This window comes from Pseudonaja textilis, chromosome 9 (assembly GCF_049901715.1).
Source record: "Pseudonaja textilis isolate UNSWEBS1 chromosome 9, rPseTex1.2, whole genome shotgun sequence".
NCBI lineage: Eukaryota > Metazoa > Chordata > Lepidosauria > Squamata > Elapidae > Pseudonaja > Pseudonaja textilis.
Window position 1 is genome coordinate 649,789 of NC_141998.1, and position 16,643 is coordinate 666,431.

The 16,643-nt window shown below is 47.3% G+C and overlaps 1 protein-coding gene across 3 annotated transcripts; it reads right to left on the reverse strand.

Moving 5' to 3' along the window:
* Positions 1–4,202: 4,202 nt before the first annotated feature.
* Positions 4,203–15,132, reverse strand: STAMBP (STAM binding protein). Of its 3 annotated transcripts, none has more exons than XM_087938790.1 (10): positions 15,010–15,132; positions 13,806–14,019; positions 11,889–11,964; positions 11,585–11,680; positions 10,000–10,363; positions 8,920–9,044; positions 8,073–8,210; positions 7,319–7,431; positions 6,045–6,144; positions 4,203–4,775 (listed from the first exon to the last, which is right to left on the reverse strand). In XM_087938790.1, the coding sequence occupies exons 2-10, from the start codon at positions 14,006–14,008 to the stop codon at positions 4,719–4,721; spliced, it is 1,272 nt and encodes a 423-aa protein (XP_087794916.1). In that variant the 5' UTR covers positions 14,009–14,019; positions 15,010–15,132; the 3' UTR covers positions 4,203–4,718. The 3 variants fall into 3 exon arrangements, with proteins under 3 accessions (XP_087794916.1, XP_087794918.1, XP_087794917.1); XM_087938792.1 differs by having other exon boundaries at positions 10,000–10,360; positions 15,010–15,116; XM_087938791.1 differs by having other exon boundaries at positions 14,943–15,019.
* Positions 15,133–16,643: the final 1,511 nt, after the last annotated feature.

The following is a 16,643-nucleotide window of genomic DNA, read 5'->3' on the forward strand; positions in this document are numbered from 1 at the left end:
ACCTGGGCAGAGAGACGGTTTGGGGTATATTGTGGCTGTTCTCAGAAAACGCCTATTTTGCGGAGTGCAAAGAGCTCCTTGAATCCAGTCCCACCCGTGTCATTTGCCATTGCTGGCGCCTACAAATGCCGCTTGGGCGGAATTCCTCTTGGCCACTCAAGACATTGTTCTTGGCATCGTTCTCTTTTTCAGAGGGTCGCTATCTAACCGTGCCACACCACGCGGCTTTCCATTTCTCTTTGCAGCTGGTGTCCTCGTTTGGCACACAATTTGTGGTGGTGGGGTCTTCGCCCATGCTTTCTGCCAACTTTTAGTTTTTCAGCCGAGGCTACACCCTGGGATTCCTTGGTGGTCTCCCATCCAAGGACTCCACAGCCCTGACCGTAGCTAGCTTCCCACAGTCAGCTTGGGGCAGCCCGGGGCAGAATGCAAACTGCCTCAACCCCCAAATCCCAAGCAGGCATGGAGAATTTGAATGCCAGGCTTTGGGGGTCTTGACCTCAGGGTGAAATCCAGCAGTCTGAGGGCCAGAGCCCAAGGAAGGAAGGCCCAGCCCTGGGCAGCAGGGCACGGGAGGCGACTCTGGCATCACCTCTGCTTGGAAGGACATCCGATCTGCCTCAGGTGGAGAAGAGAGGAGGGAGACCCAAGGCTGAGCGACACTTGCCTGGCTCCCTAACCTCCCCCTCTTGATGGGCACCGGACGATGGACCCCGCCGACTGGCCTTTACCAGTGTTCCCCCTCTTTTGCTTCCAAGGGAAGTTGAACGGAGAAAGGAGCAGCTCAGCTCTAAGATGCAGAGAAGAACGGAGCTGCTGGCCACTGGCTCTCTCTCTTACGCGTCATTCCACTCCAGAACTCGGAATGGCCGTCCTTTGCGGTTTCACGTAGAAGCTGAACGGCAAAAGGGACAAAAGAATTACTCTGGGAGTACCGCAGACCCTGTAGGAAGAGAGCCGTGCTAATCTATGGCTGTGTTTCTCAACCTTTGCCCCTTTTAAGGTATGTATGCAACTCCCAGGATTCTCCAGCCAGCACGCACTGCCTGGGGAATTCTGGGAATTGAAGTCCACACAACTTCAAGTTGCTAAAGCTGAGAAATACTGGTTTATGGTGACCCCCACCCACACCCAAAAACCCCTCCAAGATGGAAGTAACATTTTTTCCAACTCACCAATTTTATTTAAAGATGTTGGGTGTAAATTGATTTGATTTAAAATACATTTCTTTCCACTGGGTCTATATTTTCTCTTATGGCAGTTTTAACACCATATTTTGCGTGTAATTCAGCATAACAAAAGGGTTATATGGCTACTGAGACTGAGATTGTCAAGTAATTTATATTTTGTCACATGCTGAATGAAAACCTTGTTCTGACTGACTATAAAAAGGCTACCCTGGAGGATCTTAACCTGGGAAATGACTGGGTTTCCCGGGAGGTTTCTCTCTTTCTAAGGCTTCTGCCTTGAAAGCATCGATGCTTTGAAGCGCCCAGTCACGGAACGGGAGGGGGAACTGGCCATCGGCCGACCCCTCCGAAGACGGCAGAGATCAGCCTGGAAGGATTGATGCCAGCAAGGGATTGGACTGCAACCGGGGGCCACCATTGAAGCGGTTGTGCTATGGAGAGGAAGAGAAGCCATTCCTGGCACGGCAGAAGCCGATGTTCTCATCAGGGACCAATGGAGAATATGCTAAACGGTGGATGAGGGCCTGAGACACGTTTATGCCCAACATGGACATTGTCCTTTCTCCCTAAAGAACGGGGGGAGGAGAAGGGGGCAATAGCCAATGGCAAACCACCCATTCCTGTCCTCCATGCCTTGGGATCTGATGCGCCACACGTGTCAGTTCACCCCAGAGGCTCCTCAGCAGAAGACGCTGCTCCTTGGTCCACTGCTAGGGGGTTTCTGGCCAACTTTCCGCTCCCTCTGAATATCAGCAGACAATGGTCAGCATGAAATGTGCCCTCTGAGGCCTGCTGAAATGCCTCCTCCCGGTCCTGGGGCAAATCCAGTTCTCATCCAGGCGTTTACACATGGACTCCCTCTGGCAGGGTCCATTTGGGGGCCCTGACCCGACCCCCCACTTCCCTTTAATTGACCTGAAGGGGCCCTACAGCCTCAGCCCCCCCTCTGCCTGCAGGGCCGGCAACCTGGCTGCCCCTCCGAGCGTCCCCGGGAGGGTCCTTCGGCTGCCCTGGGTGGCACACGGCCCATTTCCCTGCCAGCTGTGAGGCAAAGCATCTGCCACACCAGAAGAACGAGGCGCCTCCAGAGACCCAACCAGATGCGGAGAAGCTCCCCGTTGCCTTTTTAAGGGAAATGAATGTGCCTCAGAGCCCGGCAGAGGCTCCTCGGAGGGGGTGCCAGGAAAGGGGGAGGCTAGCAAGGCGCAGAGCATGCCAGGCGGAGGCTCCCAGGATGAGGGGGCCGCTCGCTCCTCCCATCGCTGCTCTCCATCTGCCTCCACGCTCGAGGGGGGGGGCTCGGCAGCAACGTTCCCCTCCAGACCCCCTGACTTCGACCCCAACACACACTTGCAGGGAGGTGGGGGGGGGGGGGAAACGTGGCCCCTTAAAAACAGGCCATTTCATTCCAACCCAGTTCCTCTTCCCTTTGCAAGCGCTGCGCTTTGACCCACCCGCAGCCGACGGGCTCATTCCGTCTACACAAGATTCCAGGCGAAACGTGGAAGTTCCCACCGGCTCCGGCCAGAAAGCCGAATGAGGGAAGAGGGCTGGGGGAATCCCGGCTGCCTCTGGACGCGTCTGTCAGCCGACGGCTGCCCCAGGAAGGCGGCACCCTGGCACCCAAGGAACTTGCACCCAGCAATGGGGAGACGGAGGCGGATGAAATGAGCCCGAGAGGGAAGTGGAGTAAGACGGGAGTAGGGAAAGAAATCCCCCCCACCCCCAATCTTAAAGGCAGCAGGGGGGGCAGGTGGGAAGAGAGTCCACCTTGTTCCTGGTGGCTCCTCTACTTCCGACACAGCTTCAACCAAGAACATGCCTGTTTCACAAACTGGAATCGCCCCGCTTAGAAGCAACCGGTTTCACATTTCCAGAGTATCCCAAGAAAACTGCCAGGATCGTCTGTAGCCCTGGCTTCATGCTCGAACGAGGAAAAAACCTGGACTAGACAGACCCTTTGGTTAACAGCAAAGCTCTGTCCAGGACACCAAAATGGAAACAATGGCACCAGAAATTGGTCAGCAGAAGCAAATCTGCAAAATAAGTGCAAAAGTTAAGTCCACACCGAGCCACAATTGGCCTGTTTTGCAACGAAGGCATTTCTGCAGAAATGCTAGGCATTTTCGTCTCTCTCTCTCTCATAATGAATGAATGAATGAATGAATGAATGAAGCCACTGGAGAAAATCAGGAATTAGGAAGGGTCTCATTTGGCATCAGCTGCTATTAAGAAACACTTCACGGAGGTCACATGCCTATTTTGGGTGCTCTTTTCAGCTTGGGGTAGGAGAGGATCGCAGGAGGGGAATCGATTGGGCTTGGATACGCATTTTGCGTCTTTCCCTTGCCCGGCAGCTCCAGGACCACAGCAGGGATTGGGCTCCATTGCTCAGCCCTCACTTTAAACTGGGTTGGTTGATACAGTGGTGACAAACACCAGCACATCATCCTTCTTGGTGGTTAGCTGCAATTCCTAGAGCGGCACATTTGAGGACATGGCCGGGTGGCTAAACTGGGAGACTGGCTCTTAATTGATCTCATCCACCCTCTTTCGATTTATAGCACGGAAAAGGCACCTACAAGCCGACTGAATACAATGATTTCTTAGAGAGCATTTTGATACCACATCCTTTTCCGCACGCGGCCTATACAGGATAGTTCCATCCTCGAACAGGCTTTAAAAGGACAGCGGCAGAAACATTAAGCTTGGGGCGATACGTTTTGGTAAAATGCAGACCCCTAAAAAGGGAGACATTGGTAACCAAAAAAAATATAGCTAGTTATTTCAATAAACTTCAGTTCTCTCTTCTTTTAAACACACGAATTCTTCCCTTGGAACAAGGGGCCATTATCTAGGGCAGGGGTCCCTAATCCCCAGGCTGTGGCAAACAAGTCCATGCAGCCTGTGTGTCTGCCGCTCGCTTGGAACCGTTTCCTCCCCCCAGCTCATCCACAAAACCGGAAAGGTTGGGGACCCGATTTAGGGAAGAGAAATCTAACAGACAATCGCTTGGTTTCCTTTGTGGGCACTTCCTTCGACACAAAACTTGCTTTTTTATTACTGCTTACTAAAGTCAAAATTTTGGCACAGCAGGGTTGAGCGTGAGAATTCCAAACCACGGAGAGGACGGAGGTTTCCCAAGACCGTGCAAGCGTTGAGGAGATCTTACTACAGAGACGGAGGGATGTTCTTTGCGTCAAGCCGAACACTTCCAAGCACTTGTTCCTGTTTGTTGGTGCCTGTGTGTGTGTGTGTGTTCTGGAGCCTGGTTTGTTGAAAAACCTCAGCCAGCAGCCCAGACTAGCCATGTCAAGGTCAGGGCTCGTTTTAGTATATAATTTTGCTTTACTGATTCTCAGCGATGGCCCAAAATTATTATTCACGTGGGATCGAAGAGAAGGCAAAACCCCTTGGCTCTGTTACAGGTCAGATTCTGGGTTATCACCGCACAGGAAGTGAGAGAAGCAACCATAAATTAACTTGAAGGAGGACAGGAAGAGCTGATCAAGAGATAGAAAGGCAGCCTCATCGAAGGTCCAGCACCACCACTTCCTCTTCCATGACGGTCACGTGGTTGCAAGTCTGAAAAAGAGGAAAGAAAACCATGAGAGTCTGGAACGGAGGAATTCTCCCCGGGAGACACGGCCATCTCGCCTTCTCTTAAAAAGGCAATGGTTCACCCTCTCCCTAGGGCAGGGCCCACCGACCTTGGCCACTTTAAGCCTGGTGGACTTCAACTCCCAGAATTCCCCAGCCAGCTTTGCTGGCTGGGAATTCTGGGAGTTGAAGTCCACCAGGCTTAAAGTGGCCAAGGTGGTGGCCCTCCTAGAAACATCACCCATGAGAGAGATGAGGTTGGCCCTCACCCTACTGGGTTTGGGTAACGTCTTAAAAGACACCGCTCTACCACTGGGCCTGGGGAACTGGATGCGGGCTATGGCCTGTATCATGATGACATGGATCGCTGCCAGTGGTTTCTCTTCTCTCAGTCCCCGATTGTGTGGCTTGGTTTTTATATTGCCTTTAGTTCTTTTTGTGTGTGTGGTGTTGTTGTGTTTTTAATGGTAAGCTGCTCAAAGTCACGTATGTGAGTTGGGTAGCCACATAATTTGACATAACGAATAAATAAATGGTGCCACGCTTGTAGGTCCTAGAATTCAGAATCGGGTAAACATTTCGCAGGACGGAAGAGAGCGGGAGACGGCTCGTCTTCCACCCTGGCTACAAAGTTCAGGCACATGCAACTTACTCAGAGATTTACTCCGTAATACTGAGAGAAGCAGACAGAAAATCAGACGTGAAACAAAAAACCACAAAAGTCAAACTCAAGGGAGGAGGATGCCTGGTGGCTGACGGCCCAGTTTAGCCCCAGATTAAATTAAATAATCTGAGATGTTTACTCGATGATATATCAGAGCTAGTTTCTTACTGCCGTGGGGGGAAAAAGGACACTTCTTAAAAGCACTTTGATTTGGAGTCAAATCTATGGCTGTTTGTCACATTTTAGAGGTAGAAAACTTGGAGAGGCAGCGGGAAGAGATGGAGATTGTTTTCTGACATGGACGGGCAGAGAATATTTGGCCATTAATATCCCACTACTTCCTTTATTCTGAAATGTGACAGGTTGTCCAACTCCATGACAACACTGAAAGACGTACAGTAAAAAGAACCAAATTGTACAACTCGGGGGCAAAAATGCCAGAGGAAAGGCAACCATTAACGCAGGACTCGGCCTGCATTCCAAGCCAAGGTCTGGGCAGTCACACCACCTTCCCTGGACCTTCAGAGAGGGGGGGGGGGGCTTGGGAAGTGGCCGGAACCAAAAGACCCCTGCTTCTCCCAGGCACTTACAGTAAAGAGAGGAGGGTCTTTGCAGTGGGGATGGAATCCTTTCTGCCTGCAGGACGAGATCTCCTCCATCCCGTGGTCTGTCAGTTTAAAGAATCCAGTCCTAGACAACAGCAACGGTGGACAAAGTCAGCTGGCCCCAATGCTGCAAATGGCCTCGGGGCCAAGAGTAGCATTAAGTTCAGAAGAACAGAGGAGGCTGCCCCTTGAGGAAACCTGCCCTAAAAGAGGGGTCTCCCACTGTGGCCACTTTAAGACTCGTGGGCTTCAAGTCCTAGAGTTCTAGGAGCTGAAGTCCACAAATCTTAAAGCGGCCAAGGTTGGAGACCCCTGGCCAACACTGAACAATCCCTTCCTACCTACAAAACCACAAGCCTGCTTATCTCCAATGGATCACTCTTTATGTTTTGCCCTCCTGTGCTCCCAGCCTTCTCGTTTTGGGATAAGTTTCCACCAACAGGTAGACCGGGACGGAACTAGGATTTCCACAGGATCTGAACAAACTAGGCTCCTTAATGAGCTGCTTAAATGGAGCTGGGATGCCTCTGAATCCCCATCTTCCCCAACTTCCTTCGTTATTCAGAGCAGCACGGAGCACGTCTGAAATGTGGCACTTGCCCCTTAAAGCAATATGAATAGAGTAGAGTATGGTGGAGTAAAATAGGGAATTGGACTGGAATGGAATAGAGAACAGAATAAGGAAAGAATAGAGAATGGAATAGAGTAGAATCAAATATAGAATAGAACAGGATTCAGAATAGAATGGAATGGAATAGAATAGAATATTGGAATTAGGGAAAGAATAGAGAGTAGAGTAGAGAACAGTAGCGTATAGCATTAGCATAGCGTAGCATAGCGTAGCATAGCATAGCATAGCATAGCATAGCATAGCATAGCATAGGCTTCATTGGTCAAGTGTGAAACACAAAAGAATCTGTTTCCGGTGCAATAGCTCTCGGTACACATACAAAGCAACAGATTCATCTAACAAGAAAGGTAAGTGATAACACTGCAGCCACAATACATGGGGAAACGCACACAGACATTAGACAGCACTGTGAGAATTAGGTGTTCGGCAGATTGACGGCACGAGGGGAAAAAACCGCCCCTGTGTCTGGTTGTTCTGGCATGCCGTGCCCTGGCATGCATGCCATCCCGAGGGGAGGAATTGAAACAGTTGGTGTCCAGGATGTGAGGGGTTTGTAGTCCCAAATGCAACCCTGTGATCTCACTCAATCTCACAACCAGACTGGGATGTACACAGTCCAGTAACTTACTCCTGATACTTTGGTGAACAAACAATAGCTATAGACTCTGGCAACATCATTTGATAGGAGCAATGGGTGTGCAGGTCCACACTGGAGAGGAAAGCCGTCTGAGTAGGATGAGTCTAAAGGAAGAAAGAAACAGGGCAGATGATAAAAAGGAAGCTAGAATCAGGGCATTTTTTCCATTCTGTTTTTTAAAAGGCTGAACACAACATTTTCTTCTGTACTTTCTGGAGATAAACATTTTTAAGTGGTATTCGTTTATACTTTGCCGGCTTTTATTCTCAAAAATATACTTTTGGGTACAGTTTTGAGACACCCAGGCATTCTTGTTTACAGATACCGTTCATATATAATGAGGAAAAAAATTGTGGAAAATATGAACTTCTAAAAAAATGAACAAGGACCTAGGAACTCTCGCGAGCTCTTACCAAAGTTCCCATAAGGGGACTCCTGAGTGGGGAGAAGGTGCAGGATTCACCAGGGTTTCCCCCACGCAAGAATCCACTCCTGGGAACTTTGAGAAGAGCTTGCTGGAGTTCGCATGTCCTTGTTCCTCCAGTGGAAGACCCCGAGGAGACCCGCCCGGAGGAGGCCCTCCTTGGAAGGGAAGCCCCGGGGCCAGCAGAGAATCCCAGAGAGGGCATTGTCCAGGAACAGGCTCCGCCTCTGCCCTGCAGCCATTCTCTCTGGGGGACTAAGGAGACCCACCCGCAGGCAGGGTTTGGACCCTGGAAGGGCCCCGCCCAAGGCCCCGCCTTACATGGATCCATCCCAAGGTGATCAGGCTGTTCTGGTCCTGGATTAGGAAGAGCTCCTCCTCGCTCTCCGTGTTGCAATAGTCGGGGCCTCCGTGTTGCTTGGGGACAATGACGTGGGTGATGGTGAATTCATTCCTCATCTGATGGGGGAGAGAAAGAAGGCCAAAGGTCATGGGGGGAGGGGGGGGAAAAATCAGCAAAGAGCCCTTTCGGGAAAATGGTTGGTAGGCAGGCGGGGCAGATGTGGCGTCCTCTAAAACTGGGGTCCCCAACCTTTCCGGCGTTCAGAGCTGCAAGGGAGGGGGGGCAGGAAATGGCTCTGTGGGTGTGGCTCCACTTATAGGAGGGGTGGGCACTTGCAGGCACATGGGACTCCATTTGTGGGAGCATTTCTGGACAAACGGCGGTCCAGCCTCTTCTTAAAAAGCTCCAGTGATGGACCAAGTTGTTCCACGATTAATTGTTCCAATTGTTAGGAAGTTTTTGGGATCCTGGGGACCAGAACTGGCCACCTGCTTTCCCTGAATTTATAGGGCAAATTCCTGAGCATTTGCAATTCGCTCTGGGCCTAAAAATATTTAGGGACTCCTGCAATAACGTGTAATCATAGAGTCAAACTTAAATTGCCAAAGTCCATGATGAAAGGCAACAGTCTCTAACAGTAACAGGACCGTAATGTGACCTTATAATTCTTCTGACTACTCAGACCTGCTTCTGTTTCCTATACTTGCATACTTCCTACAAAGAGGAACCGTGAGACCTGCATTACTGTTTAGGATATTGCCAAATGATCAAGTTACCAGTTCAGGAGATTTCACGCGGCCTTGAGGATTTATGCCATCATCTTACCAGCTTCCCACAAAGGATCCCACAGGTCTCCACACCCCTGGCTGTATTTGCATCTGCCAACTGCAGAAATTTATGGCACAGATCCCTGGGGACAACGATGTGGCGGAGACCATCTATAACGGCGCCTGGAAGGGAAGAGCTGAGTCATGGGGTGTAATAGGCTGAATCCCACCCCCAGTTTGCAGATTTGCTAAAGTAGAGACCATTTTATTCACCCCAAGCTCTGCCTAACAACTCAAAAGGCACAGCCTAGCAGTCTCACTTGGTATTTGGGAAATAGGGCACACAAAAACATGGACTTGGTGTTTATGTTTTCAGAGGGCCAAGCGTTATTTTAACCAGAGGAAACTCCTGCCAAAAATAGTGAGAATAATCAGCTAACTTGCAGCAGTGCTGGAATCTTTTCCCAAAGTGGTTTTGTGCTAATCCAAGCTTTTACATTCTGTTTTTTTTTTAAATGTCTATGGAGATTCTCAATCTGAAAACCTCTCAGTGACACAAATGGGGGCGGGGAGCAGTATTATGGCCAGGACCCTCCATTGGCTGGAGGCCAGGGTTTTCCAGCGGAAGGCCAGGTGACCTGACTCTTACCCACCTGGGTTCCTCAGGAGGTGGAGCCGGGGGGGCCTTCATCTGGAGACGCCAAGGGCTCCCTCTGGCCCCAGTGCTTGTTTCCAGGCCACCACGCTTAGAAGGTGCAGCCGGCAAGAATCTACTCTGGGACAGCGGCACAACACTCGCTGGCCACGAGGCCGGGTGGAGGCCGCCGTGGGAGGCAAAGAGAAGCACCCCGAAGATTTCTCAAGCAGATTTGACTTTGGGAGGGTTTCAGTTTTTGGAAAACAGCGGATTTCAGGTGGCAACAGAAATGCCAAGCAATCCCAGGTATTCTGCTAAGAATCTCCCAGTTCGCTAAAATCAGTCTATGAAATAGATCCATTTGGGGCATCTTAAGCGCTCCCCCATCTGCAGCCAAGGGACTGGGTGGGGGCAGGGAGAGGGGTAGTTTTGAGCAACCCTGGCAGGGCCATCCCTGCACCCCCAGCCCAGAAGGCGGACCACATCCATTCCAAAACGTACTGTTTTCCGAGTTCCCCAAAGTGCCGGGTTTCAGCGACCGGTCCACTACGGGGGGCTGCGGCAGTCCACTTCCTCCCGCGGGGCTCAAAGGTTGGCCACCGGACATGAGAGTTTGGGGGTCGGTGGGGGGCTTGAGCACGCCAGGTATTAAGGGGCCCTCCGGGGGGCCTACGGTTGCTGTCCCAAATTGTTGCACCACCCTCAGGCGCTCCTTCTCCAGCTCCTGGCGCCGGATCATGTCCTCAAAGGCGTGGAACTGCTCCTGCTCGGCTTGCTGCTGCTTCATGCGGGCCACTCGTTGCCTCTCCTCCTCCAGCTGCTGCTGCAGGGCCAAGGTGCGCGCGAATGCCTCCTCTCGCTTCTTCTGGAACGGGGAAGGGGAGAGCCAGCAGGTCACGTGGGGAAGGGCAGCGGGAGCAACGCTCTTGGGGCATCTCCTTCCCTGGCCGCAATGTCTGGGCTGAAAACTGGGCAACTGTCAGGATTCCGGCGATTGCCCTGATTAAGTCATGAGCCTTGAGCCAAGTGTCAAAAAAACTCAAAGGATTTATTAGGAGCAACATGCTGGCATTAACCAAAATCAGAGGTCTCCAAACTTGGCAATGTTAAGACGTGTGGACTTCAACTCCCAGAATTCTCCAGCCATCGGGGAGTTGAAGTCCACACGTCTTAACATTGCCAAGTTTGGAGACCCCTGACCTAAATGAAGCCAACTCTGGCATACGTAACTCACAGTCACCTGTGACCCTGTTTCCTCCCTCCCCGCTGGGTTGGCAGGAGGACCTGAGCTCATCTTTGGGAGAATTCGATCCACCAATTAGAGCAGGTTAATTCATTAGGTGACTGGCTCGTAAAGCAACTTCCTACATATAAATTGCTTGCATTGTTTTAACTTTGCCTTTCCATCTATGTTAGGAGGAAAATAGGTAGAAAAGCTAATGTACAAAGGGAAACTTGGCTGAAAGAGGAGCTAAAAACAATAAGTAGAAAGGAGGGGAGATGGAATTGGGGCGGGGACTAAATGGACAGTGATATGGGTTTATCAAGAAACAATTAGGCCAGGCCAACCTGACCTCCTTTTTCTGATAAAGTGACTGGTTTGAGCCATCCTGGAAGTGCAGTGGACATCGTTTGTCACGACCTCAGCAATGCATTCAACAATTCCCACCCACCCTGCATTTCTCTGTTTCTTATTCAAGTACTATCCAGGCCCAGCTCTTCTTAGATTCAGAACCCAGACAACATTAACCGGCTGTTGTCATTTATATTAAACAATATTCACATTAGATATAATCATTGTTTTTACATTTAAATCAAAACATTTTTAGTTTTTGTTAAGGCCCTACACACTTTTTATCTCAATGCAGCTTATTTTGTCTCTTGACCTTGCATTCTCCCGATATCTCCAAAGATACCGACTGGGCTTTCTCAGAGCTTCAGCAGACATAATGATTCCCAGAAATTAAGGAGAATCAGTCCGGGTCAGCCTTGCTAGCACGACAGCCCAACTTGTCTGCTTCTGGCTCAGCCAGATTGGAGGCCAAACATTCCAGCCGCCAAGGCTCCATAACATCCTGTTACTCACCTTCTGTATATTGTATTCTGCATATTCCTTGTTGTATTTTGCTAAAAGCTCCTTTTTCAACTCCTCTGCTTTAGGGAATGCAACCTCTTTTAGTTTCTGAGTTAAGAAAAAATAGCACAAAATAGGAAATGTGAGATTAAACAGTGATATTCAGTTTCACAAGGAGGAGCATCAAGTTTGTACATCAAACTTACACGAGCTCTCTCAGAAGAGCCTTCTGAACCCACGACCAGGGCAGCCCCACTGCCAGGGAGCAGGCAATTTTAGGGGAAACTCTTACAAGAAAAATATATTTATCACTTACTTTCACGGTCTCTCTCTTCTCTGGAATGATTGCAGTTTTATATTCTCGATGCTTGGGGAGTTTCTCTAAGAAGAGCCTGGAAGAACACAGCACAAGGGGGCATGGAGAGAGCATGCGTTAGGCGTAGCAGGCTGAAGCAGATTCATCCTGGTTGGCTAAGAATAGGTCCACACATTTTAATCAGAGTCCTTATGCCCAAAATGAGAATGTGAGGCTCTCCACATGTTTCGATCGATTGGTTTGCTTATTTATTATATCCTATTTTTAAATTCAAATATTATATAACATCCTCTTAAATGACTCTACTGTTCAGTGTTCCACCCTTTACTCCTTATCTTTGGCAAGCTGGCAAGGCAAATGGTAAGTCCACAGAGCCAGAGGCTATACATCCCAGGGCTAGACGACTCTTAAAAGCATATTTTTTAGAGACAAGATTATTTCTTTAATAAAGAAAGACAGATTTTGGATACCAGAAAGGACAACATTAGACACTCGAGAGAACAAAAAATTACAATTACAAGACAACGCATAAACTCAACTTAAGAATGAGACAAAATATTAAGAATGAACCAAAATATTCTAACATTGGACATATTGAGGGTGGGTGTTTTTTTTTTTTTGAATAATGGATTCAGAAGTTAATTTTATGAGTGTCAACAGAAACATGTACTTCTATGGAAAGATTGTTGAAAGACATTAAGGATCAAGTTCTACCTGACAAGGCCAGGACTAAGTTTGAAAGGGATTTTTTAAATGACAGACTAAAAGAATGACGTGGAAAAAGATCTTACACTGGGCATCATACCAACAATAAACCAAGCGAGCACTACCTGGATAATGTTTATATATTGAAATTACAAAAAGCTGGCTAAAGTTTTGAAGAACATCATGAGAAAGGACAAAGAAAAAAATGATAGGAAACAAATTCAATGACATTACTTGAATGAATTAAATATTAAACTTGTTGGAAGTAAAAGGAAGGAATGTAAAATTATTTTATTTGATCAAGGCTAAAACAGCTACGTTGTTACCTTTATTAACTCTTAGTGGACTTTTAATTTTTTTATTGCTCTCAATTAATTACAAAAAGAGAAAAAGAACAAATCACAAATAGTGATAAAGATGCATTGTCAAAGAGAATAAAAACACATTAAGAAGTTATTTAACAAAATTGAAAGAAATACAAAAATGTCATTATAATGAAGTTGTACTTCTATAGCTATTTAAATACATTTATATACTTTGGGGACCACTGACACTCTTGCCCGTTGTTTAAACAATGCCAGAATTTCTGTTTATTCCACTCATTTCTTAATATCAGGCTACACTGAGTTCTGTAAGACAATTTTCTACTAGGACGTATAAAGAGCAACACAACAAGTAAAATAATCTGCATATGTATTTTTCTTAAGCTTGTATGAATAAAATTTGATTAATAAAGATTTTCACTTGTACCTCTGAACAAAATCATAAAAATATAAAAAGCAACAAGATTAAAAGAAGCTAACAGCTAATCTGGAAAAAAGTTATTGTTGGGAAAATTGTGGAAAGTTTTGGTATTTTACCATTTATTTGACATATTCTTCCTTGGTGAGCGCTGCAAAGGATTTAATGGCCTTGCTCAAATAAGACTTTTACCAATTTATTTATTTCCTAAATCAGGGATGGGGCAGTTCTTCATCAAAGTTAAAAGTCAACCGAGAAACAGACACTTTGGAGAAATGTAGTTTTGGTCCCTATATGTTTTAATTAGATGATGCAAAAGCCCAGGCAAAAACGGACGGACTCATTCAGGCTATAGATAAATAAGTAGTTTAGTCACATCTGTTATAAATTCCAGAATATCTAGCTAATTTGCAACACAAAGATATTCTATTGATTTGCCAGAATTATTATTGAGCAATGCTTATTTCTTACGTAATGTATTTGTTGTACAATATAAAGGCACGTTCGATGTTGCCTTCTTCGGAATAAATAGTTGCCATCCGGATGATTTCAACACCTGAACGGTAGTATCTTCGTGGTGGAACATCTTCATTCACTTCCACACTACTCCCCATATGAATAAGACCTCTGACCCGGTCTTCTGGGGGCAGGCTGGTATCTGCATACTCAGACATATAGGTTTAATCTGCAAGAAGAATTGATAACGATCTGAATGAGATCATTTATAATCCAAGTTATTTATTCCATGTATTCCAGATTTCTTAGATCTGTAAGTATAACCTTGAGTAACAAATGAATGAGGAAATTTTGTATTTGAATCCAAAGAAGCTTGAAGTTCTAGCTTTACAGTTTGTTTCAACACACGTGATATTAAAGAATATGTTTCTTTATCAGCCTTATCTCCAAAAGCAGACAATGGCAACCTACATAATCTTATTAATGCAATTTCAGTAGGAAAACTTCAATTGAAACATGGTCTCTCCGCGCAGAGATTCAAAGCACATCCCTAATCAGGATGTGACCCTAATCAGATTCGCTCACTTAAGTCAGTTGGTCAGTGTATTTGATAAATTTGATAACAGAATAACTTTATTGTCACTTTGAAAGTACACTAATCGGCGTACATTAGAACGAAATGTCTTTGCATGCACCTCTCACAAGGGAACCATTAACCCGTGGAAGGGCTTGCCTTCAGAAGTGGTGGGAGCCCCATCAGTGGAGCTTTTTCCAAAGGAGAGACTTCGTATCCATTTGGCGGCAATGGTCTAGGGCAGGAGACTTCAACCCTGGCCCCTTTAAGCCTGGAGGACTTCAACTCCCAGAACTCCCCAGCCAGCTGGCTGGGGAATTCTGGGAGTTGAAGTCCTCAAGGCTTAAAGGGGCCAAGCTTGAATTCTGGGAGTTGAAGTCCTCCAGGCTTAAAGGGACCAAGCTTGAATTCTGGGAGTTGAAGTCCTCCAGGCTTAAAGAGGCCAGGGTTGGTCTAGGGTCTCCTACTTGGGGAGGGCTGGACTAGAAGACCTCCAAAGCCCCTTTTCTCTTCTGTTCTCTTCCTTCCCCAGAAAGCCCTCCGCCTGCCCCCGTGTCCTAGAGGCCGCTCGGGCCAACCATGCCTGCCGTCCTGGGACCGCCGCGGGAGGAAAGGTGAATGGCGACCCGCTTCCCGCCCACTGACCTGCACAGGAGTTCGCAACCGACAACGGGTCGCCACAGAACCGCTCCAGGGTAGCTTCCGGCTTCTCTAGGCCAGCTCTCGTGCACTGAGAGATGGGGGCGGAAATCTAGCCGAGGGACTTCCGCTTCCTCCGCTTAAGATGGTGAACCCGGAAGTTTGTGACTGATGGAGGGTCCGCCAAGATCCCTGGAGGGAACTGCGGGCCTTGGAGGCGGCTTGCTGGGGGGGCTTTTCGAAAAGACCCAACCAAAGCGGGATGGCTTCCCCCTCCCTCCCTCCTTCCATCTTCCCCTCCTCCTGGCTTATTTCTTTTTCTGTTCTCCTTCTTTCCCTTCCCTCCCTCCTTTCCTTCATTCCTCCTTCTTTCCCTCTCTCCTTCCTTCCTCCTTTTCCTCCATTCTTCCCTCCTTTCCTTCCTCCTTCCCTCTCTCCTTCCTTCCTCCCTCCTGGCTGCCTTCCTTTTCTATTCTTCCTTCCCCTCCATTTCCTCCCTCCTTTCCTTCTTCCTTCCATCTTCCCTCCCTCCTGGCTTCCTTTTTTTTTCTATTCTCCTTTTCCCCCTCCCTCCCAACTTCGTGGGAAAGCCAATACAACCCCCACCATTCAGTCAGAGTTGAAGAAGCTTCTTGGATGAGAAGCGAAACGTCTTCAAAGAAAAAAGCCAGAAAGTCCCATTGCCTCCCGAAAAAGCACCTTTGGGACAAGCAGGACCTGAATGAAGGGGAGTCTCTACAAACGATCGTTGAAGTTACTTTTTCAGCACCATGATTTTGCACCACCTATTTCAGGCATCAAGGAACATTATTACAGTAGGGAATGGAAATCAGAAAATAGGAAAATCAATTTAAATCACTCCTCTTATTTAGATTAGATTTCAAAAGGTTTGCCTGCTCTTGGGTGACCGCATTTGTATGCTTGCTGAGCAGCTGTCATGATAATATTGGAGCCACCAATAAGGGGATTTGGAGAAGGGACCACCTGGATCTGTCCTTGGGGCCTGAGCAATACAGGATTCCAAGCTGTAAAAATATATAGCTGGAATCTTGGGACTCTCCTACTGTAGATATTTACAGAACCAAACTTTGCATTTCTCACATTTTCTAGTCTCAAAAATGCAAATTTTAAAGTTTCATTTTAGATAACATTAAAAAAATTTCAAATAATTGCTGACTACTAGGTATTAGGTGATATTTTAGTCATCCTAGAGAGGGCCACCAAACATGGGCTTCGTAATATTGTACTTGCTAACGAACATGGGGGTTTTCTGTATTTTTCTCTTCTTTAAATTATTAACTTATAGTTTATCAGCTGGAAATATAGAATTTTTCCCTTAATAATTGGACCCTATTACTACTGATTGATTGTTGCATTGAACATTTCCTAACTACAAGATAAACAATTTTTGCTCTCCGGGTGAGGATGGGGCAGAAGTGCGTTTGGGAAACAGGATGCCTGTAGTTTATCTTCTGAAAGATAAAGAACTCTTTCAGTGATTGTCTATGACAACATTTTCTACCATAATTAAGGGCTGCAAATTTTATATTAATGGCATTATCTATATTTCAGCTAGTACTTTTTCTAGCCCACAAGTCCTAAATCTTAAGTACACTCCTTTTCTCCCAGCAGGAAATGCA